The sequence below is a fragment of the Mus caroli genome, chromosome 18 (genome assembly GCF_900094665.2).
Source record: "Mus caroli chromosome 18, CAROLI_EIJ_v1.1, whole genome shotgun sequence".
Lineage (NCBI taxonomy): Eukaryota > Metazoa > Chordata > Mammalia > Rodentia > Muridae > Mus > Mus caroli.
Window position 1 is genome coordinate 57,778,295 of NC_034587.1, and position 21,892 is coordinate 57,800,186.

Consider the following 21,892-nt stretch of genomic DNA (forward strand, 5'->3'; position numbering starts at 1 on the left):
CCACTCTTTCTGGCGAGCACGTTTCCAGTAATAAAGAGACAGACATGATACAAGCAGACGCCCCATTCCGCCAACCTGCAACAGCAATGGCTGTCACTTACTAGATGCTGACCAAGTCCACACATGCCCCATCTCCTTTTCTTGAAGGCTCTCAATCCTCAGTAGTGTCCTGTGATGGGCCACACATGAATAAGGTGACTGTGTGACTAAAGGGTAAAGGGGATGGGAGTGGGTGGCGCGGAGGCAGGGAGGCTGGGAGACAGGGAAGGAGCTGGAAGGGTGTGGGGCATGCGCAGGCGCATTAAGTTGGGCTGTGAACTACAGCAAGTGCTGACTTTTCTGGGCTATGCTGGAACCAGGCTGAGGTCTCAAAGACTTAAAAATGAACTAGAAAAAAAAAGAAAGAAAGAAAGAAAGAAAGAAGCCGGGCAGTGGTGGCGCACGCCTTTAATCCCAGCACTTGGGAGGCAGAGACAGGTGGATTTCTGAGTTCAAGGCCAGCCTGGTCTACAGAGTGAGTTCCAGGACAGCCAGGACTGCACAGAGAAACCCTGTCTCGAAAAACCAAAAAAAAAAAAAAAAAAAAAAAAAAAAAAAAAAAAAAAAAAAAAAAGAGCTAGAAATATTTTCTGTCTTCCAGGAATTCCTGACATCATGTCAGACCACAAGAACCAAGGACCCAGGACGGGATGGGGTGGAGGTTAGAACTGAACCTGGAGGAAAGAGGAGGCATGTGACTTGGGAACTTGGGAGGCTGTGTGGAGACACTTAACAGGTGGGAGGGAAGTCTAGAAACAAGGCCGCAGCTGACAACCTAGAAGGTTTCCAGTGTGGGATGCAGGCTTAGGAGGAGGTTGTGGAGACCAGAAATATGAGAGGGCTAACTAACAGAGCGCTGAATCTACTGCATGCTTGTGCTGTTCTAGGGAGATGGGTGAGTTCTCAGCAGTGGAAATGAATGTCTCAGGTCTAGGCTGTAAATCCTTCAGAAAACACCCCCTAGTAGCTTCTGGGAATGCTCACTCAGGGAGAGGTGGAACAGGGGTCAATCCCATGCAAATGACCCCTCCCCTTACTCTTCCTCTTCCCACACCCAGACTACCAAAATCCCAGAGGTCTCAGGGAAGTCCTGCCCAGGCACCTCACTTCCCAGGCCCAGGTGGAGGGAACTAGAGGGAGCCAGTTTTACCACTAAGAAGAAAAGGGGTAAAGACCATTGTCTTCTCCTAGAATGGTCTCGGTCATAGTCTCTCTCTGGACCTTTGTTTCCTCGTTGTAAAAATGACCTCGCACCTCTGGTTCTAACCATGTGCGGCTAGGGTTGGCTGCTGCAGATTCAGTCACAGAACCCACTAGATAGACATATGTACCAGGTCCCACTCTCAGGGAGTAGGATTATATTAGGTTGGCGGGGCTCGGGGCAGCTATGTTTTTTTATAAGCACCTAGGTTACAGGATCTACACCAATTCTCCACCCAGGCTCCAAAGCTGCGCTGGATGTCCCAAGATGCAGTTATGGGAAGACCTACCCAAGTTCCCACTTCATCTCCTCTGACCCCCTGGCTCAGAAGAAGGATTTTGATAACAGGGTCCTCCTTGCCTCAGGTTCCTGAGCCCCAAACCTCTTTAGGACCCTGATGGTAGTCAGTAGAACAGAGAGCAAGGCAAAGCTTAGATTCAGATTTTTTTTTTCCTTTTGAGGGATGACTTCATGTACCTCAACTTGCTTCATACCCAATGACCACAAACTTCAGATCTTCCTGCCTCTAACTTCCTGGGTGCTAGGATGACATGCATGCGCCACCACAACATTTTAGGTTGTGCTATGGTTTGAGTTCAGGGCCTTATGAGAATAGGGCAAGCACTCTACCTATGGAAGCACAGACTCCTCCAGTGCTGACCTGGCTGGGTTTCTCCGTCCAATTCACTTTGGAAAACCATCAGGGCTCCTAAGCATCCAGCCTGACCCAGAGAAGGGATGGTATTTCCATGGTATACCAGGTCCATGCCATGGTATTCAGCAGAAGGCCTATGGGAGTGGATGGGGCAGCCAGTTCTTATAGTTAACATCTCCCCCATCAGGTCCCTTGGTGGGGAGTCCATAACGCCTCTTCAACTCACTTTTCAGATGAGAACACTAACGCCTGGCCTCTGAGGAATGTTGTCACAGTGCTGATGTCAGTGTGTCTCGGGTTCCAGACCTGTGACCTCTGACCTCCTCCTCTCTGGGCTGACTGGAGGTGGAAGCTAAGACTGTCTCTCATCTCCATAATCTTACCTGACAGGTCTCTACATATTCAGTCTTGTGTTAGGCTCTTTCATGATTTTTTTTTTCTTCAAAGTATGGTCTAGGGACCTAACAACATCTCACTTAATCTCTTGCAAAAGGAAAGTAGCTCTCTCCATTTTACAGTGGAGGGGATTTGGGTTTGCAAATGGAAAGAGGTAGATTCTCAGGATTGTGGGGCTAGGATTTGACTGTGGCCACGTGGCTCTCTCTGCCTTGGCTCCTACTTAGGGCAATTCCCCAGAGGTTGCAGCTCTCATAGATGCTGTGACCATTAATGGGGAAAAGGTTTTCTTTCCGCCAACAAAAACCAAGCCTGGATGAGGGTGCTGGGAGGAGGCCTCCCTGTGGAGCAGGGCAGAGGAGGCAGTCTGCTTGCCCAGTCTCTTGGAGAGAAGTCAGGCTTATAGGAAGTCAGGCAGAGACAGGGGGGGCGGGGGCGGGGGGGGGATGCAGGCCAAGGGCATGCCGTGGACAGACATCCCTGGATACCTTTCCAGGGCGAGACCAGTGTCATTGAGAGCTCAGGCCCTGGAAGGAGAGGCTTGGAGCTAACAAAGCCAAATTTTCCATGAGCCACCAGCAAAAAATGAGTGTCTGAGACAGCACACCACAATCCTGTAAGTGAATAACGCAGAAGCCCATGGTATTCCCAGGAGCCTCCAGCTCTCTCAACTCGTGATGGTTGGCCCTGGAGCCACCAGAGAACCGTGCTCAGTTTGCTGCTCCACTGTGCATAACTGAGAAAGACCAAGGATGTCCAGGGTTGGTCCTAAAGGACTGGGGCAGAGCCTTCAGTCAACAGATGTATGTCCTAGCCTGTGCTGGAGTCTCATAGCATCCCCCAACCCCCAAGAGGTTGCTGCTGAAGAATTGTGGCTACTCCATTACAGGGAAAGAGCCTAAAGCTTGGAGGAGCAAAGTGACTTCCTCTGATCACATGGCTTAGGCAGAGCTGAGAACAGGCCAAGCCTGTGGCTGAGCAGCTGGAGCCCTCTGCATAGCATCCTGCCACATCCTAAAGTGCTCTGAGGTCCAAGGAGTACAAGACAAGAATCTCAGTGGCATAGAAGTAGAAAACGTTGTCTCAGAAGGACACGAATGCCCTGGACATAAAGGCTTGGCTGTCTGGACTCACCAGATGTGGGGCTGAGTCAGACTCGGGAGTCACATGCGGCTGGGAGTTGAGGGAAGCTCATGGAGGGGGTTGGCTAGGATTCAGATGGCGCAGGATCAGGGTGGAAAGCATGGTCTAAGGTCTAAGCAGAGGATAGCCGGGTCTGCGTGGGCACAGATGAATTTGCTGGCCTGGTAGATGGCGACAGGAGTGGGTGGGGCCTATTGAGGACCTGCTAAGGTAACCAGTATGACACAAACACACACACACACACACACACACACACACACACACACACACACTGCTAGTGTTAGGAATATGGCTATTTTTAACTAGTCTGAGGAAGAGAAACTAACTACTCTTCAACCAGGTTGCCATCCAGAGAGCATAAACTAGAAGTGACTGTAGGAGCTTCATCTCAACCTTTCCCAGGGCCCAGGAGGACATTTGCTCAAATTCTGGGGCAGAAGTGCAGGGCCCTGTGGCATCCTCTCCCACATCCCTGCTGGACAGCCATGCTGCCTCTTTGTGCTCCCCATCAACTTTCCAAGTTCAGGGGTACACGGGTGCAGAGGTCAGCTGAGGCTACAAGCAGATGACCCAGTAGGAATGGAAAGATTCGGCCTGGCCTTGCTCCAGCATGCTCCCGAGAGACTTGAGCAAGTGCCGTCCTCTGAGATGCTCAGCCCTGAGTCTGCAGGGCTGACAATCTGCACCCAAAATCCATACTACCAGCTACTCTTAGGAACCTAGGGCATTCGGCAACCAGGCTACCTTCTGAGACAGAGCATCGCCTGATAGACATGCTTCATTTTCTAAGTTTCAACACCCTAGACCTGCTCTTGTCCTGCCAACGCCCACCATGGGTCTCTTGCTCAGTATTTCCCCATCTCTATCAATATCTTACTCTCCTCGCCTCCCTAACTGGTTTTGTGGACCCTGGTGGTATCAGCTAACTAGTACCTTCTAGACTGCAGACTGAGGTCCAATTGTGGATTTAGCCAGTGTTCCCCTTGGTTTCCGTCCTGTGCTGTCATGGAGCCTTCCAGATGGGACCTCTGGTTCACAGTTGGCTTTCCCACCTGGCTGGTGTCTACCCAAGTCTGCTGTGACTCAGAGAGATCAGAAATCAGTAAAGGACTTGCCCTGGGTGCTTGGGAGATGGCACAAGCAAAGGGAGACTGTGGCCCAACAGGAAGGGCAATCAGAGAGCACAGAAATGGAAAAGGTGTGTTGGCTGGCCCAGAGACGGAGCATGGGTAATAAGAGAACTTGCAAATCCGGGGCCTGGGCTGGAGAGGAGGGATGGGGAGGTGAAAAAAGTCAAGGGTTCAAGGGAAACCTTGAGAGCTGAGGTAGAGGCCACAAAACTGGGGTGACCCATAACCTTCTGACCCTTCTCACATGGCAATGTGGAAGAAGTGTCGTCTCAGCTCCAAGGTCCTCCCGTTTTTCCTTGGTCGCCTGCTGCAGCCATGACTAGGTGCCTAAGGTAAGACCCTCAGAACCACAGCTCCGAGTGGGCAGAGTGAACTAACTCCCCAAATTGGGTATGGCAAGAAGACTGCAGGCCAGGGGCCCTGCCAGAAGCTGGAAGCTGTACCCGGTATGGGAAGAGGAGCCTGCCTTGAGAAAGGGGTCCTGCATCACCCTTTTCCCACCTGGAGTACCAACAAAGGGGTAGGCGGGGCTGGCCCTTTATAAGGGGCAGTGTATTAATACCCAAATATCAGCCACCTTCCTTTCTTCCCCATCAAAGCCTTGCAGACACCTGGGTCTGCATTAGAAAGGCTTAGGGCTCTTTCATGTGTTGAGGCCCTGCAGGAAGCGGGTGAGAACACCGGAGATTCCTCTGCTTAGAAAACCCAAGCTCCAGCCTCACTTACAGGGATACTCTGGGGTGGTGGTGAAGGCCACCAAGACCTGCTACCCTCCCCACTTTGGGCAAGTATCTCTCCTCGGGGGGCTCCATTTGTCTTTATATAATCGGGAGACTGAGCACTTTCTAGGGGTCCAGTGTTTCTCCAGAGACATTACAAAAACGAGCACCAGAAGCCAGGATCGCAAGAAACAGGAACGGCCAGCCCTGGGTCCCTCCTCTGTCCAGTGGGAGCTGGCAAGCACTCCGCACCTCCCACTGTGCCCTTTGTAGCAGAGTCAGGTAAAGATGACAATGTCATTTGGTATTTATTGACAACCGACCAGAAGAACACAAATGGGCTGGGGAGAGGCCAGGAGAGAGGTCACTCTTAGGTCATATGCTGCATGAACATGCCCTGCTCTCCTGGGGAATGCAGTGCGAGGGCCACACCTGAACAGCATCTCGCAGGGACCCAGGACAGAGGCTGCCCCCTGTCAGGTGCCCTGCAGCATCAAGATGTCTGATATGTGAACCATCTCAGAGTCTCAGTAGCCATTGTTATTGGAAGCCACAGCGGCAGGGAAGAAGACTCTCATTCCTGTCCCCATGGTGGGAGCTCTTCAGGACGCCTGCCAGCCCAAGGATGGTATCCAAATGGCAAAGGTGGGCTCTATCCACTCCCACCCAAGCATCTAACTCCAGTCATTAGTACCTCTCTCCTGTCCTCCACAGTCCTCCCACCTCTTTACCTGTCCCTAATCCACCCCCAAACAGACCTAAAATGCTATACAGTGCCATGCAAGTCCCCCCACCCTGCCTTTCTGGCTCCCCCTCCCTGCTAGTAGTCTTCATTCCCTCTTATAACCTGGGAGCATCAGCTCTCCAGCCACTCCTGGTCTCTGCTCTGGCAGATTGGGCCTCCTCCTGGCCCCACGGCAGCTCTGACCCATAAGCCTTCCCTCCTGCCTGTTCTGCAATCTTTCATATCTCTCAGCCCCCAAAGCTCCCACCTCTTCTGGAAAAACTGGCCATAACATAGGAACCCACAGAGACTTTTCTGCCCAATTCACTCCCTGGCTCTCTCTATCCAGGACCTTGGGACTCTCCAGCGTTCCACTACCCTGACCCCGGGGTTTAAAGTTGGCTTGTATGGAAATGTATCTTGTCAAAATGTCTGAACAATGATATCAAACATGGTGCTTGCTCCCTCAAAAGAGAAAGGGAGTTGGCTGGCTGGAGGCTTGGGAACAAGTCCTCTTAGGCATGTGACCTTGGTCCAGACCTTCTCTCCCTGGCTTCAACACATCCCTCACAAACTGAGGGCTGAGCTGGATCATTTCAGCTTTGAATGAGTTACCTAGAGTATGTATGTCCATCTAGATAGAGGTTCCAGGAGATGTAGAGGCCACTAAGAGGGACTTATGCTGGGGACTGTCGTTGCCACAGCAACCTCCCATTGCCTGTCAGAATCCCAAACAGTCATAGCCATCCCCTGCAGGCCATGGAAGGGACTGTGAGGCCCCGACCAGCCCTCCTGTTTGGTGGTCTCTGGTCTCACATCATAGACTCCTCCTCCTCCTCTGCGATCTCACGGTCCACCTCAATGGCCGTGTTCTCGAAGCTGGTGATGCCCCCGTATTTGCGCATATGTACCATCAGTGGCTTTGGTGACTGGCTCCCAGCCAGTGTGGCCACATACATGCCTGTCCGGTTCTCTTCCAGAGATGGGCCCCAGTCCATAGCAGGCCGACTGGCTTGCTGAAGTCTCTGCAGTAAAGCAATGATAATGGACACTGAGCATTTATCATGGCCAGGTACCCTGCAAAGACCTGCCTATGCTCAGTGAGAATCTGCTCTGCCACTTCTGGACTGGTGGCCTCCAGGCACCATCTGTCAACTCCACACTGGGGCACATAAAGAGGACATGACTATTTAGTTTTGGGAATAGCGTGGTTGCTAAGGTTGTGAGACAATACACACACACACACACACACAAACACACACACACACCGACAAGCATTTAAACGTAGACTCAGCTCTTTTCTAACTCTCTTCTGCGGAAAATAGAATCCAGGCTTGTTGGGGACTTTTAGGAAAGGACTGGCAGCCAAAACAGGCGGGGCTGAGGTGACCTCCCTAGACACTTCCCAGAGCCCAGAGTCTAGGAAGGAGGGAGCTGACTAAGGGGCTGACTAAGCCCAGACTTACAGAGGTCATCCTTAGCCACATTCTCAGGGCCCTCTGCCCATCCTGCTGGAGCAAGAGCCCTGCACCCTGAGAAAAAGGAGGCCCCTGGCAGCTGATGAAGCCCTCTGGGTACAGGCTCCAAGGGTGCGGGGTGTGATGTGGTCCAACGACAACATCGTTTGGCACCTAGAGTGTGGTGGCATCTATTCAGCTGTTAGAGCCAGCTCCTCACAAATTGGCCAATGGTGTCTCCTCTTCCTCAGAGTGAAACCTTAATGCTTGCCATGTTCTCTGGGACCTGCCCTGCTCTCTGTGACCTTCCTGCCTGCCTTCCTGACTGGGTTTTGTCAACTTGGTACAAACCAAATAAACCCTTCCCTCCCCATCTTGCTTTTCCTCATGGTGTGTCTGGGGTTTTTGTTTTTTGTTTTTTGTTTTTTTGGTGGGTTTTTTTTTTTTTTTGTTTTGTTTTGTTTTGGTTTGGTTTGGTTTTTCGAATCAGGGTTTCTCTGTAGCCCTGACTGTTCTGGAACTCACTTTGTAGACCAGGCTGACCTCGAACTCAGAAATCCGCCTGCCTCTGTGTCTGGGTTTTTTTAAGTTTATTTTTAACTTTAAATACGTGTAAGTATGTGTGTGTATGTGTGTGTGTGCCTCTGTGTGTGTGTATGTGTGTGCCTGTATGTGTGTCTGTGTGTCTATGTGTCTGTGCAGGTGTCTAAGGAGACCAGAAGAAAGTGTCTAATCTCTTGGAGATGGAGCTACAGACAGTTGTGAGTTTCCCGATATGGGAACTATAGACTAGAGACCTCTGTAAAACGGAGTGTTCTTAACCAATGAGCCATCCCCAGGCTTGGTCACGGAGTTGTAAACACAGCAGTAGAAAATAAACTAAGAAACTCCACAATCTTGGATCTCCACTCCCCGACCCCATCTCTGCTCTAGTCACATGGGCCTCTTTGCCACCCTCTTCCCTTGGGGCTTTTTGACCTATTGCCAGCTGCCAGTGATGCTGTCTTAACCACTGCATCTATCTTGTCCATTTGAGAGCCTTGACTCTGACTGCCCTGGCCAAAACAGCACCCTTACCCCTCTACCTGTGCTTCTGTGTTCAGCTCGTGCGTTTGTTCTTATGAGGTACAGCTGTTAGCTAGCACTACTGAGTCATTACTGCCTAGCTCCCACACAACAATGCAAAGTCTCTGAGAGCCAGGATTTAGATGTGCCCACACATGCAAAACAAACAAACAAATAAACAACAAAACAGACGATAGTCTCTGAGCCTGAGCACTACTGGCCTCTGTCAGGGACAAGCTGTGGGGTTGTCTTGTACATGGGAGGGTGCCAACCGTGGTCCTGGCCTATAGTCCTTTCAGTTTCCCTCCATGACAATTAATAATGTCGCTGGATGCTGCTCAGGGAAAAAGCACGTCTGTGGGAACTCCTGGTCTAGAATTGAGCACATAGCATACCCAGCTCTGTGCTGGGTGTCAGCCTTTTGCATATTTGCAGTACTCTATAAAAGAGTTATTTAGTTCCCACCCCCTTTACTTCCACAGATATTGTCTGAAAGTTAAAGCTCAGAGAGGTTGCTTAAGTTGGCCAAAGTCACATAGGCTGGAAGTAGAGCATTAAGATTTAAACCTAGATAGGCCCTATCTTGAACTTTTTGAATGTTCTGTTTTTCTGTTCCACAGTCTGGCTGGCTCCTTTTCTCCTCACAGCTACCTTATAGGCTAGCATTCCTGTCCTTAAGGAGAAAACAAGGCTAGAGAGATAACTTAAAGTAGGGCCCTAAAGCGCTGCTGGGACTCTGACCTAATGGATGAAAGGCAGCCCTGATCTGAGTGCTCCTGGGGCTAGCCACAGATCCAACAAACCCAAGTGCTGACATCCTTGGCTCAAGCTGCCCTGTCCTGCTGTCCTCTGCACACACCTGGTTCTTGAGCAAGGGAGCAACTGGCCTAGGAGGACTCTGAGGTTCAGAGAAGGGGAAAGCTTGGCCCCCTGGGTCACACAGTGGTTGAAAGCAGGACAATGACTGAATTCCAGGCTACCATATGACTGGGGGTACCATTGTGTGTGTGTGTGTGTGTGTGTGTGTGTGTGTGTGTGAGAGAGAGAGAGAGAGACAGAGACAGAGACAGAGACAGACAGAGAGACAGGCTGTGTGGAGGCAGACATGTAGGGTGCAGAAGGGGCAGGGGACTGTCTTATAGGTCATTTCCTGTCATTGCCAATCTCTGGCTAGCACTACTTTAACAATGGATCACAGCATTCCGAAATTCTCAACAGTAAGCTCTCGTGAGCTGGGACTAGCTGGCTTTAGCACCCTCTGCTAGGTGTGTGTGTCACAGGGAGGGTCCCTAGGCTCTATCTGGCCTGCTTGAGCTCCGTTCACTCACCATGAGTCTCTGGCCATTGGAGGACTCCAGACTCATAAGGGCCCAAGTGAAGTCTCTATGTACAAAGGGTGCCCTGGGCAGCTCAGAGAGAGGCCAGGATGTCCTTATGGTCACATAGCATATCTGGTGGCCCACAGTGGGTTACTACCTGTCTCTTTCAAGGCCTGTTGCTCCTATGCCAATTACATTCTCCCTGTCTGGGGTTTTGTTTTTGTTTTTGTTTTTGCATTTCTGGGTTTTTTGTTTGTTTGTTTTTTGTTTTGTTTTGTTGGAAACAAGAGTTTCTCTGTGTACCCTTGGCTGTCCTGGAATTCTCTCTCTCTCTAGAGAGTTGGCCTCAAACTCACCTGCCTCTGCCTCTAGACTGCAGGGATTAAAGGTGTGCACCAACATCGCCCTGTTAACCAATTGCTCTCTTTAACCCAATCATTCTATGCTACTCATGGGCCACGTAGGGATGCTGAACACAGGACAAGGGGGATAACCTACCTTCTGGGCTATCTCAATGTTACTCCCTGCCTCTGGACTCTAAGTTAAAGTTCTGACCCCTACACTATCATCAGTGGTCTTTGGATTAGTTCTTCTCTCCTATTCCCATGGACCCGTATGCTGTGAGATTCAGAGCCTGATTCTAGTCCCCCAAGTGAATCTAGATACCATGAGCCTCTTGCAGGGTACAAGGATCCTGCCAGGTTCTGGACATCTGTCCATACAGGTGTTTTTTGGTTGATGTTGTTTTGGTTTTGTTTGTTTTAACCGAGAGCCAGGCCACAGAGCCAGAAGGCTGTAGGCAGGCAGGGAAGGTGGACTCACCTCCCAGAGCGAGCCCTCCTCTCGAAGCACTGCTACCAGCATACCAGCTGGGATCATGAGGCAAGAGAGCAAACCCATCAGGATGCCTAGCAGCTCGGCCCAGGCTGGGAAGCGGTAGCTGCCGTATTCCGAGGGCTGGTACTTGACAATGCTGTACACCAGCAAGGCCTGCAAAGTGGAGACTCCAGCATCACTGGTCCTTGAGTGGAACCCAGAGTATGGTGTGGCCTGGGTCTGGATCACCTTAAGACTTGAGAGAGCCTAGCTGGGATCTACCCATGGTTCTTAGCTGTATCAGAACTGAAGATAGTCCGTCTCTGGGGTCTTTTACCAGACCAGGCCAGCTCCATGCTGACTTGATATGAAGGTTTGTGACAGCCCAGCTTGGGGATATCCTAAGTCCTGAGACAGCCTCTCTCCCAGTTACTCCCACCCTTTGACAAGCAAAGCACAGTACTGAGGTGCCCTCCTGAGGCCCTAAGAAAAAGCTACACCCATTTGTTTTTTGCTTTTGTTTTTGCTTTTGTTTGTCGAGACAGGGTTTCTCTGTATAGCCCTGGCTGTCCTGGAACTCACTCTGTAGACCAGGCTGGTCTCGAACTCAGAAATCCGCCTGCCTCTGCCTCCCAAGTACTGGGATTAAAGGCATGCGCCACCACCACCCAGCAGCTCCACCCATTTGTAAGTCTAGGTCTAGCATAGCTCAGAAAACTAGGGTTTGGAGGGGAGATGTGTGCGCTAGGTCCTCATGCCTCCTCCACAGCCCCAGCAAAGACTCATTCAGAGCCGAGATTGCCCAGCTAGACTAAACACACAGAGGGACCTGCACTTGGCTTTAGGGCCCCAGGCAACCAACTTCCCTCCCACCCCTGGTTACCAAGAGTGTAGCTGGAGACAGAAACAGCCAGCAGGCCCTGAAGTAGAGGCCTGGCTTGAAGCCTAGCATCATGTGGATATCTCGGCAGAACCGCTGGATGCCTGCACAGGGGAGGAGAAGGAGTGTCCCATGATAGGTTCACTCGGAGCCAGTGACCCCTCCCCCATGCCTGCCTCCCTGCCTGGCTGCAGTACAGAGCCCACACCCTGTTCTCTCACTCCTGGGAGTGTCAGCCTGCCTTCCCCCCACTCCCCCCCCCCAGCCCTTCTCACCATATACCCGGGTGACAGCGAGGCACGTGGTGATCACCACCACCATGAGTCCGAAGCTGGCGCTGTAGTCATCCAAAAGGACCAGCCAGTACATACCCCCCTAGAACACAAAGCACAGAGCTGGGCCTCCACCCTCAGGCTCCCCCTCTGTTTGCCCATCTCCTTCTGGCAGGAGGAGAGCTGGAAGTGGCCAGGACTGAGGGAGTAGAAAACCATGCCATGGTCTGCCTGCTCAGAGCTGTTGAGACAATGTCCCTTCCTGCTTCCCAGCAGCCTGGTCTCCTCACAGGACCCACGTATGCATGAGGAAAAATGGGTTCAGAGAGGGGAAGTCGCTTGTCTGAAGTTACTCAGCAAGTAGAGGAGTGAGGTTTGAACCCAGGTCTTTCAAATTGACTCCAGAGGCAGAACTCCACCATAGACCAAGGTGCCTGCCACAGGAAACAGGCCCTGGTAGGACCAGAAGTTATTCAGTGACTTCTCAGCTGGCCAAAAATACTGCTGCAAAGAACACCACCCTGCCCAGCTTCCCAGCTTGGCACCTCCCTGAAGGTCACTCACATCAGTGGTGAGAATCAGTCCCATCAGGTACATGGCCACACAGATGAGGCCTGAGAACACTGCCTTCTTGGGCCGCAGGTAGTATGGGAACTCATCGGTCACTGCAGTCACTATGGTTTCTAGAAAGGCAAACTGCAGGGGGTATTGAGGTCAGAGTCTTACACACACACACACACACACACACACACACACACACACACACACACACTATTGCCCTCACCCATGGGCAAGGCTCACCTGGCTATCCAGGCCAAGCGTCAGAAGCATGAAGAAGAAGAGGAAGGACCAGAAAGGTGACAGAGGCAACATGGTCATGGCCTGTGGGTAGACAACAAAGGCCAGGCCAGGGCCTGGGCCCGGGGCATGCAGGGTCAGCAGCCTGGGGTACACAGTATACCTCCATACGCATTCAAATATATAGGGTTGCTGTGTCCGTGTGGGAGCGCACTCATGCACCACACCCAAGTCCAGAGATAAACAGGAACTGAACACATTCACCACTTAGTTCCCAGGATCTAGGATGGCACACTGCATGTGCTCAGTACACAGGAGTATTGAAAATGAACTAGCGGTCATGCACACATACACACAGGAACCAAATGTAGCACATAGTCAGAACACAGGTCCGCACGTACTCATTTGTACAGAGAGCCCCACCAGTACACATAGTGACACTCACCCACTGACACAAAACACGCTGATTCAGATTATTGGCCCTCTACATTCACTTCCACACATACATCTCAACCCAGGGTGTGACAAACAAGACCCGAAAGATAAAACAGCTTCTTCATACAGACACACCGTTGTCTCCAGAGATTGTTGCATGCTCACTTGCACACCTATGCATTTACATGGATGTCCCACACAAGTGTGTGTGTACATGCATGTGTGTGTGCATGCATGTGCACATGTGTGTATGCACACACACACACACATACACACCAAAACAAAAACACCCCCTAGAAAAAAATCAAAGCTAGCTATCCCCCATCTTGCCAGTCTGTGTTGCTAGCACACCCCGTGACCCAGCTACCTCTCACCCCAACCAAACCCTCACATGCTGCCTCCACCTACCTGCTTTGGCCACTTGGTCCACGGGCACACCCAGCTCCTGAGACATGTAGCCCAGCACCGAAAAGATAGCAAAGCCAGCCAGGATGCTGGTGATGGCATTGCCCAGAGTGACAATGAAGGTGTCTCTGCCAAGGAGAGTCCAAACCCAGGCCAGGGTGAACTGGCCACAGCCTCAACCCAAAGGAGCCTCCCAGGCACCCATCCTCCTGAGTTTGGCCCCTGGCACTGGAAGAGGCAGGCACTGACCTGTAGATGTTCTGATGGAATGTGTTGTAGGAAGCAAAGGTGAGGAGACCCCCAAAACCCACTCCTAGAGAGTAAAAGATCTGAAGAGCAGCTTCAATCCACACCTGTGCCAAGGAAAGAGGGACAGGGAAGACAGGGAGGACCCAGGAGAGAAGGAGGAGAGGGAAGGGGAGAGATAGGTTCGGGAATAGGGAACAGTCAGGGTTACAGATGAGGGCCAGGAGCAGACCCAGCTCTGGCACTTACACTGCAGGATATGGGCAAGTCCTTCCCTTTTCTGGAACTCAGTTTACCACCCAGGGTCTAGTAGATGGTCTCTAAGCCTGGTCCAGTCCTGAAGGAAGGTGTGGCCAATGCAGAGTTGCCAGCAGCTTGGAGTTGAGCACAGGCCTAGGTAACCACTTTCCTCCCTGCCTGGAGTCAGAGGGGTCTGAACTGGTACTCATCTTTACCAGTTTCTAACTCCATCCTGTGTGAGCCCTGTTACCTCTACACATTCCAGGTCCCTCATCTGTGGTGAAGGATCTGAAACAGTGTCTATCTCATGGAGAAGCCCAATGAGCATAAAATCATTAAGTGATTATGAAGTGTCAGGTACAGTCAAGCGGTCAATAGTGTCAGCGGTCGGGACCATGATGTGGTTGTCACTGGAACTCACGTCCCCCCTGGGCTTTGGAGATAGACTGATCTGAATAGAACCCCTACCATGAGACCTTACACTCATCACTAACTCTTGTCTGCTCCTGGTTTGGTTTTTGTCAAATGGAGAAAATAATATCTGGGTCCTAGGATTTTAAGAATACACACGGGAAGGGTCAGGACAGAGCTGCAGCTGGAGGCTCCCGGACGGAGGGTCTCCCCCCTCCCGCCCCCTCTCCCATAGAGACTTCCTTCCATGCTCCCCGCTCACCTTTGAAGATAACAGGTGGTGGAACTGGGGGGTGAGATAGAACTGGATGCCCTTCCAGGCCCCGGGAAGGGTCACTCCTCGAACTAGCAGCATGAGGAGGATGAGGTAGGGAAAGGTAGCCGTGAAGTACACCACCTGGAAGAGAGCGGTTTGGAGTGGTAGACGACCATCCACAATCTTTCCCTGTCCATGTCCTCAATGCCAGAAACCTACCTTCTCAACTTTTGGGGGTTCTGAGCTAGGAAGCAGCCACCATTTTGGATATGTCCTTCTCTCCCCCATCACCAACCCAGGGTTGCTACCCTGCTTCCCAAGGCCACCCCTGCCCCATCTCTACTGACTCCCCTGGTACAAGCTAGCACTAATGGGAGTGAGTTTCCCCCTCCTGTGCCCTTACAAACCATCTGACATCCTCCGCTTCCTGAATATCCAATCAGCCTCTTCTCTTATTATCTCAGCAAGCCTCACGATCCTCTGCCTTGCTGGTGACTGTGGTGGTCCCTCTTCTCTAACCTTCTCCAGCCTATATTGAGTAGTGATGTCCTCTTGCTTAACAAAGGTCATTTAAAATCTGGGTCATTTTTAGGTGACCCAGATTTCTCAATCCTAAACAGCCTATTACCCCTTTTCTCTGCCCATCACCTGCGGTGCACGCTGGACTTCTTATGTCTAGTTTGTCTTTACCTGGTTAGTAATCCAGCTTCCCCTACATGGGGCTCACTTAATGCCCAGCTTTGGGAGTGGGCTCATGAACAGGCCCAAAACAGATAATCCTTTCCTGCCACAGACTGGGCATGGGGTGGGTACACAGCCCACCTTATCCAATAAGGTAAGCTCTACAATATCTGCAGACTGGGAGGCAAGTAGGGAGAGCCAGTGTGGAGCAAGGCTTCACCAAGAGGTCAGAGGAGCAGACTGTGGAAACAACCATGAACCCCAGATCCAGCCATGCCAACCTCCTGGGATTTCTAGGTAATGAAACATCTGGATATGGGTGACCTTCAACTCTAAGAGGTCTGATCTATTTATCCAGCCCATAAGCATTCCACAAGCCCTCACTGACACTCTGCAAAGTGGCAAGCTCTAGGCAAAGATGCCAGCTTGTCTAACCTATAGGTGTTGCCTGAAACAGGTACTTCACCTAAGAAAGCAGGGAGGATGCCCAGTGTCACTACTAACCCCCTCCCCCACTCTAGGCAGAGAGCCCTCCCAAGTCCTCTCTTCCCCATCTTCAGGTAAATTCTATCATCTTCTCAGCCTTGGCCAGTGCCCACTTCCTCCCTAGCCACTGCATCTTGGCACCCAGCCTCCCAAGCCTCACCTTGCCCGAGGACTTCACCCCCTTCAAGATACAGAGGAACACGATGACCCAGGCCAGCAGCAGGCAGAGGCAGAGGTTCCAGCGAATCTCCCCCGGTCGGCCGATGCCCTGGCTGCCCTGTATGTGCAGGACATAGCGGCTGTGGGAAATAATGATTAGAGAATCCTCTGGTTATCCTATCATTCATAGGTGAGGGGGGAAGGGAGCCATGCCCAACATTCTAAGCCAGGTAGCTCTTACTCTCATGTGGTGCTTTCCAAGGTCCCTCCATTTGTCTTGGAGCCCAGAAAACTTGCCTCTGCATGCCCCCTCTTAACACACACTTCTTTCAGCAGCAAATAGCTGATACAGGCTTGATGGATCTGATATTTACACACATGTACACAGATGTGTAAGTGTATACACACACACACACACACACACACACTATTCAGGAGCCTGGCCATGGCTATGCTCATCTGAGCCATGGTTCACTTGGGTAGTCCTACTTCCAAGGCTCCAAAGTCCACAATCCCTTCCTCTGTGCCTTGGTTCTACATGGTAGCAGCTCTCTCTGGTGCTAGTTCCAGTGCCCTAACTCTCCATGTGGATTCCCTAATCCTCTACAAAGCCTCTTCATTAAAATACCTCCAATTAACCCTCATGGCAGTACCAGCGGCCCCGTCTACACCTCACCCAATGTGATCAGCCTTAGCTTTGCCTCAAGAGACCCTTAGCAGTCACAGCGACTCTGTCTTGAGTTTTGCAAGACATACTCAAACTATTAGGTCATACTTTAGCAGATGCAGGCCCTCTGGCTGCCCTTGAAATGAACAAGGGAGTGGACTGTACAGACCATGCAAGCTGGGAGAGAGACCAGTTCAAGACATGAACCTATTGAGAGTCTTTGGGAGTAATCCTTTGCAGGGGAGGGAAGAGATTATCCATCCAGAGTCTGGGCTACTCTGGAATATCCTGGAACAGGACTAAGTCAGGAAACCTTAGGGGCATCATTACTGATACTGAGCAAGTCTCTGACCCTTGCTTTCTCAGCTAGGATGGGCTGGTGAGCCACCATGTCTTTCTGAAAGCTGCCATTCCTGGGCTCATGAGTTCTCGGCACTGCCATGATGGTTTTATCCACGTTGCCCTGTTTAAAACTCCCAGGCCACCTTTGTCTCGCCTCTGCTCTTACACAATCTGAGATGGTTCTAACTTTGTTAAGTCCCTGGCTCTATGTTAAGTGCTTTACCAATGGATTTAGCGCCTCAATAAACGCTTATTCAGAGACTAAATATGTGAGCGACTAAGTAGGTAATGTCCTGTGATGTAGGTACAGTTATCACCCTCCCTGTGACAGTGGAAGAGTGACGTTGGATCTCAAATGTCACTCTTGCTAATGAAGTCACTCTTGCTAATGAATGTCACTCTTGTCAATAAATGGGCACTGACTTATTAACCCCTTCACCCCTGAGGCTAGACTGCAGTTTCCGTGCAGTCTTTCCTCTAATCTGCACCAGCCACCTTCTGAATTAGTCTACTCTAATTGTCCTGTTGTAAAAGTAGCCGACCAGGAAAGGATCGAGCATCAGAATCCTTTGTTCCCTCCCCCCCTTCACCACACACACAGCCCATGCTAGACCAGCACAGCACCCCGTCCTCCTGTCCACCCTCACTGGCTACCCCAGTCAGGCTGACCTCCAGTACTCCTCACTGGGGCTGACGGTGCTGCTGAGGTTAAGAGGCAGCACCCCATTGCCACTCTTGGGGCCTCTGTGCTCCAGGCAAAGCTCCGTGTTCCACCAGTTGCCACAGTGCTCCCAGGGCAAATTGCTGGTGAGGGAGGCGAAGAGGTAGAAGAGGACGTAGGCGATAATCATGTTGTAGTAAATGGCCACCAGGCCTACAATGAGCAGCATGGCCGCACCTGCACCTGGGTAGGGCAGAGAGAGCATCACTCCACTGGGAGATCCTAGGACCAGGGCAACTCCCCAGGCCTCCCGGTGGCTCTACGCCCGCCAAGAACCACTGAGCCTTACCTTTAAAGAGAGGGCTGATTTTCCAGACAGCCAGGGGTCCCAGGCTGGAGAACTGGCCCAGGGAGAGCTCAAGAAAGAAGAGGGGGATTCCACAGATGGCCAGCATGAGGAAGTAGGGCACGAGGAAGGCTCCTGCACAGAGGTAGCAGATGGGGTTGGGATTCAGGTGGACCAGCCCCTCCAAGGCTCCATGCTGGCTGGCCCACCGCTGTCCCTTGACAGCAGCCACCTACCATCCCACCTGCAGTGGAGGGAGGGAGCACTTCTCCCGAGGGTCACTGAGGCTGGGGGAGCTGCTGGTTATTTACTCACATCTGTAGCTAGAGAGCCCAGGACATGAGTGGGCACCTAGCAGACCCTCCAGAATCGCCTGCCGAGTGACTGCACGGAGAGTGGGTGAATGAGTTATCATCCACAGAGTACCAGCTCCACACCTCCAGAATCTGGCTCCGATGGTCCCTTCCTCATGAGTGCTGCCTCAGATGCTCTGGCTGGCACCTGAGATTTCATGGGCCCTGCAGTTTCCTGGGCCTGGCATCCCTCCCCTTCTCTTCACACATAGACAGCCACCTCCTTCAGACAGCTGCCTACCACCAGATGGCTCTGGTAGGGCTGTACTCATAGAGCTAGCCCTCTGGCCTCCCTCCTGAAGCTCCGTGGGTAAATATCCCAAGTGACACTAATCACTTTCCTTGCAATTCTATATCGATTCATCTCAGGTGATCTTCTAAGAGGGTGGCTCCAGAACAGTCACTCTAGAAGTGTCTGTGTCTGGACTCCCCACCCTAGCTTCATGGAGGAGGGCTGCCTGTCTGTGGAAGAAGTAAGGTTACCACACAGAAGAAAAAAAAAAATTAGGGAAGAAGGGATTGGGAGAGGAGAGAATCCTGGAGTCCTGGACGCTGATGGTGGACTCGCAGTTTTGCTTGGTCTAGTGTTACCTGGTTTCCTCTTTGCCAGAATGCACCTCTTTAACAAGTTTGGGGGGGGAGGGAGCTGGAGACACACATGAAAACACATGAAATCTCAGGTGCCAGCCAGAGCTTCCAAGATGACTGTTGGAAGGTTGAATCTAGACCAGGTGATCCTAGACAGGGAACTTGGCCTCTCCAGACTCCAGCTACTTCAGCATTTCTGAGGTGCCTACCCAGAAAGGTTGTTTATCAGGGCCTGAGGCAGGCACCTAGCCCAGGACCTGGCACTGGCGTACTTCACCCTAACTATTGTTAACGAGGCTTAGAATGCTTAACTTGATGGAGAATCAAGGACAAAGGGAACTATTTGTAAAAAGAGCATAGATCTTGCGTTTTCAGTCTGAATGGAAAGAATAAGGAGAGGAGGGAACAAGGAAGATTCTAGAGAGGGAACTGTGGGTAGGGCAGGGCGCTGGGAGAGGTGGGGGAGGGGACAGGATACACTGCAAAGCCAATGAATAGTAACAGTGGGTACTACCCTTTCCACCTACCATAATAGGCAACAATGTCTGCTCACTATAGGTTCTAGGAAAGCTTTAGGTCTTAGGGAGGAAACCTGGGTATCAGGCTGGGAATGCAAAGCAGGAGGAGGGGCTTAGGCGGTGAAAAGGGACAAGCAAAATAAGCCTCCTCCCTCTAACCTAAGGTCACTCCAAAGGCCATCCTATAGCCCCCAAGCCTTGGTCTGTCTCCCCAGCTACTCCCAAGAGGTTCCCAGGCCCATACCGCCTCCATTGGTGTAGGCTCGGTAGGGAAAGCGCCAGACATTTCCCAAGCCCACGCAGTAGCCGATGCAGGACAGCAGGAAGTCCAGCTTGCCCGTCCAGTTGCCCCTGTCTGCTGCAAAGTCTACATCCAGGTCCACATCGCCCTGGTCACTGGGAGTCATCAGCAGGTCTGGGGTGATGGGCTGCCAGTAAGAGAGAGGGAAAAAAAAAAAAAAAACAGAGAGGGAGGAGGGTGAGGCCAAACTGAGACTGTGGGTTGAGCAAGGTTGAGTGGGAAATATCGCATCAGGTTCAGATGATCCAGTGATTTCACCTGGACTCAAGAGGGCCTAGCTTGCAGATCCTGGCTCAGGCCTTAGGAAGCTGCCCGTCTCCATCTTGGCTAGCAGAAATAGGCCAAGGCTGACCCACTTTAATATCACTGCCAGTGAAGATCTTTGTGGCAGTCACTGTGTGTTGTCACCACGTGTTAGTGATCACAGCAGTAAACATTCTACACCTGAGCCAACTACTCACCCACACTCCATTCCAGGTGTGAAGAAAGCAGAGGCTCCAGGAGGGGTCATGAACGACCTGAGGGTTTTGATTGCTTGGCCAGGAGAACCAGGCAGGGCATCAGAACTCCTAATGCTAATGGCTCAGTCTTTGCCTACAGTGTGGAGCTTACCGGACAGGTGGCCAGTCTGGAAGGTGTTCAGGACAAGAGGCTCCAAGGGGGACAGAGGGAAGAAGCCAGGGTACCCTTGGCACAGGAAGCAAAAGATTTCAGAGAATGTGGGTTCCCTGAGGAAGGCATCAGAATTCTATCTCATGGCTCAGAAGACATAGTGGGGGCTGTGGGTTTCACATGGCACTCAGGGAAGATGTCTCTGACACTTTGCTTCAAAAAGTCACCACCCAGCTATCATTAGTGCAGAGCAGAGTGCAGAAGCAAATGAGGCCAGTTGTCTTGGCTGTCTCCTTCCATGATTCATTGTGGTTAAGAGAGGTCCACTGGGTAATCTCCCTGTGGTTGGGGCTGAGAGGTGGAGGTCAGCTCCTTTTGGCCACAAAGAATGCAAGTTGGCCTATTTACGAGTTACTCTAGTTTACTACCTGGAGAAAGCTCAGAGGCTAGAATCACCTAAAAGTCAGAGAGGACTTCCCAGCTGGGACCATGGGAATGGGTCAAAAGAGGGTAGCCTACCTTGCCTGCTTGCTTCTGAAATTCCCCAGTGCCCGGGAGAATGGAAATACCAAGTAGGCCAATGAGTGAATATCCAGCCATGGTGTGCACCCCAGGAGAAAAGCCCTCCCTCAGCTTTCTATCCAGATACACTTCTAGGAAATCCTGGGAACCAGGAGGCTGATTCTGGCTCATGGTCTATGCTAGTACACGGTGTGACCCTAGTCTTCAAGACAGGGTGGAGACTGGATAGATCTAAGTTTCCAGAAACATATCCTTTGAGACTCCTAGCACAGGCATTCTGTGGAAGAATTCTACAGTCAAAAGCTGGCTTAACACAATCTAAAATATATGTCTTCACTTGCGGGGCTGGTCAGCTCATTGAATGGGTCAGGACATTCCAAACAGGGACCAGCATGCACTGTTCCTAATTTCTATTTGAGGAAAGGGTCTCAAGGAGCCAGTATGCTCCTTCAGAGGTGTGAGCCTATACAATGTCAGGGGGCTCTCTGTTAGGGGTCTTAGCCAGAGGCTCACAATGACTGAGGGCTCTCCGAGGGACTCCGAGCCAAGCCACTGACCAGAGGAGTTTCTGTCCCAAAGACTTTCCACCCAAAACAGATAGTGACAGCCAGCTTCACCGGGTGTTGGCCACATGTGTGTGTCACTACGACCAAGATGAAAGGAGGGCTGGGGTGTGGCTCCATGGTAGAGCATCTGTCCGCATGCACCAGGCTTGGCTTCCATCCCTGACAGGAGAACAGGGGTGAACAAAGTATCCCACAGCTGGAGACATCTGCTGTAGCGTGGGGTCGGGCAGTGGATTCCCAGGCTGCACAGAAACGACAGTGCTGGGCTGACTGAGTGACAGTTGTCTGACCATGATGGCAATCTTCTCTGTGGTTAGGCAGTGGTGATGAGGACAGCCTGACATGGCTGTGGGTGATGGTGACAGACAAAATGAAAAAGGTACTTCAAGCCGGGCGTGGTGGCGCACGCCTTTAATCCCAGCACTCGGGAGGCAGAGGCAGGCGGATTTCTGAGTTCGAGGCCAGCCTGGTCTACAAAGTGAG

The 21,892-nt window shown here is 51.6% G+C and overlaps 1 protein-coding gene across 1 annotated transcript in view; it reads right to left on the bottom strand.

The window, feature by feature from the left end:
• Positions 1–5,572: 5,572 nt before the first annotated feature.
• Positions 5,573–21,892, bottom strand: part of Slc6a7 (solute carrier family 6 member 7) — a 19,122-nt gene continuing 2,802 nt past the window's right edge. The window contains exons 2-14 of the mRNA XM_021150576.1: positions 19,653–19,836; positions 17,953–18,084; positions 17,612–17,846; positions 15,935–16,073; positions 14,614–14,748; positions 13,704–13,807; positions 13,458–13,582; positions 12,618–12,730; positions 12,381–12,512; positions 11,820–11,919; positions 11,548–11,648; positions 10,671–10,838; positions 5,573–7,032 (exon numbers count right to left, since the gene is read on the bottom strand). Of these exons, the coding sequence (XP_021006235.1) occupies positions 6,820–7,032; positions 10,671–10,838; positions 11,548–11,648; positions 11,820–11,919; positions 12,381–12,512; positions 12,618–12,730; positions 13,458–13,582; positions 13,704–13,807; positions 14,614–14,748; positions 15,935–16,073; positions 17,612–17,846; positions 17,953–18,084; positions 19,653–19,836 (1,881 nt within the window). The 3' untranslated portion in view covers positions 5,573–6,819. The remainder of the gene's footprint in view (positions 7,033–10,670; positions 10,839–11,547; positions 11,649–11,819; positions 11,920–12,380; positions 12,513–12,617; positions 12,731–13,457; positions 13,583–13,703; positions 13,808–14,613; positions 14,749–15,934; positions 16,074–17,611; positions 17,847–17,952; positions 18,085–19,652; positions 19,837–21,892) is intronic.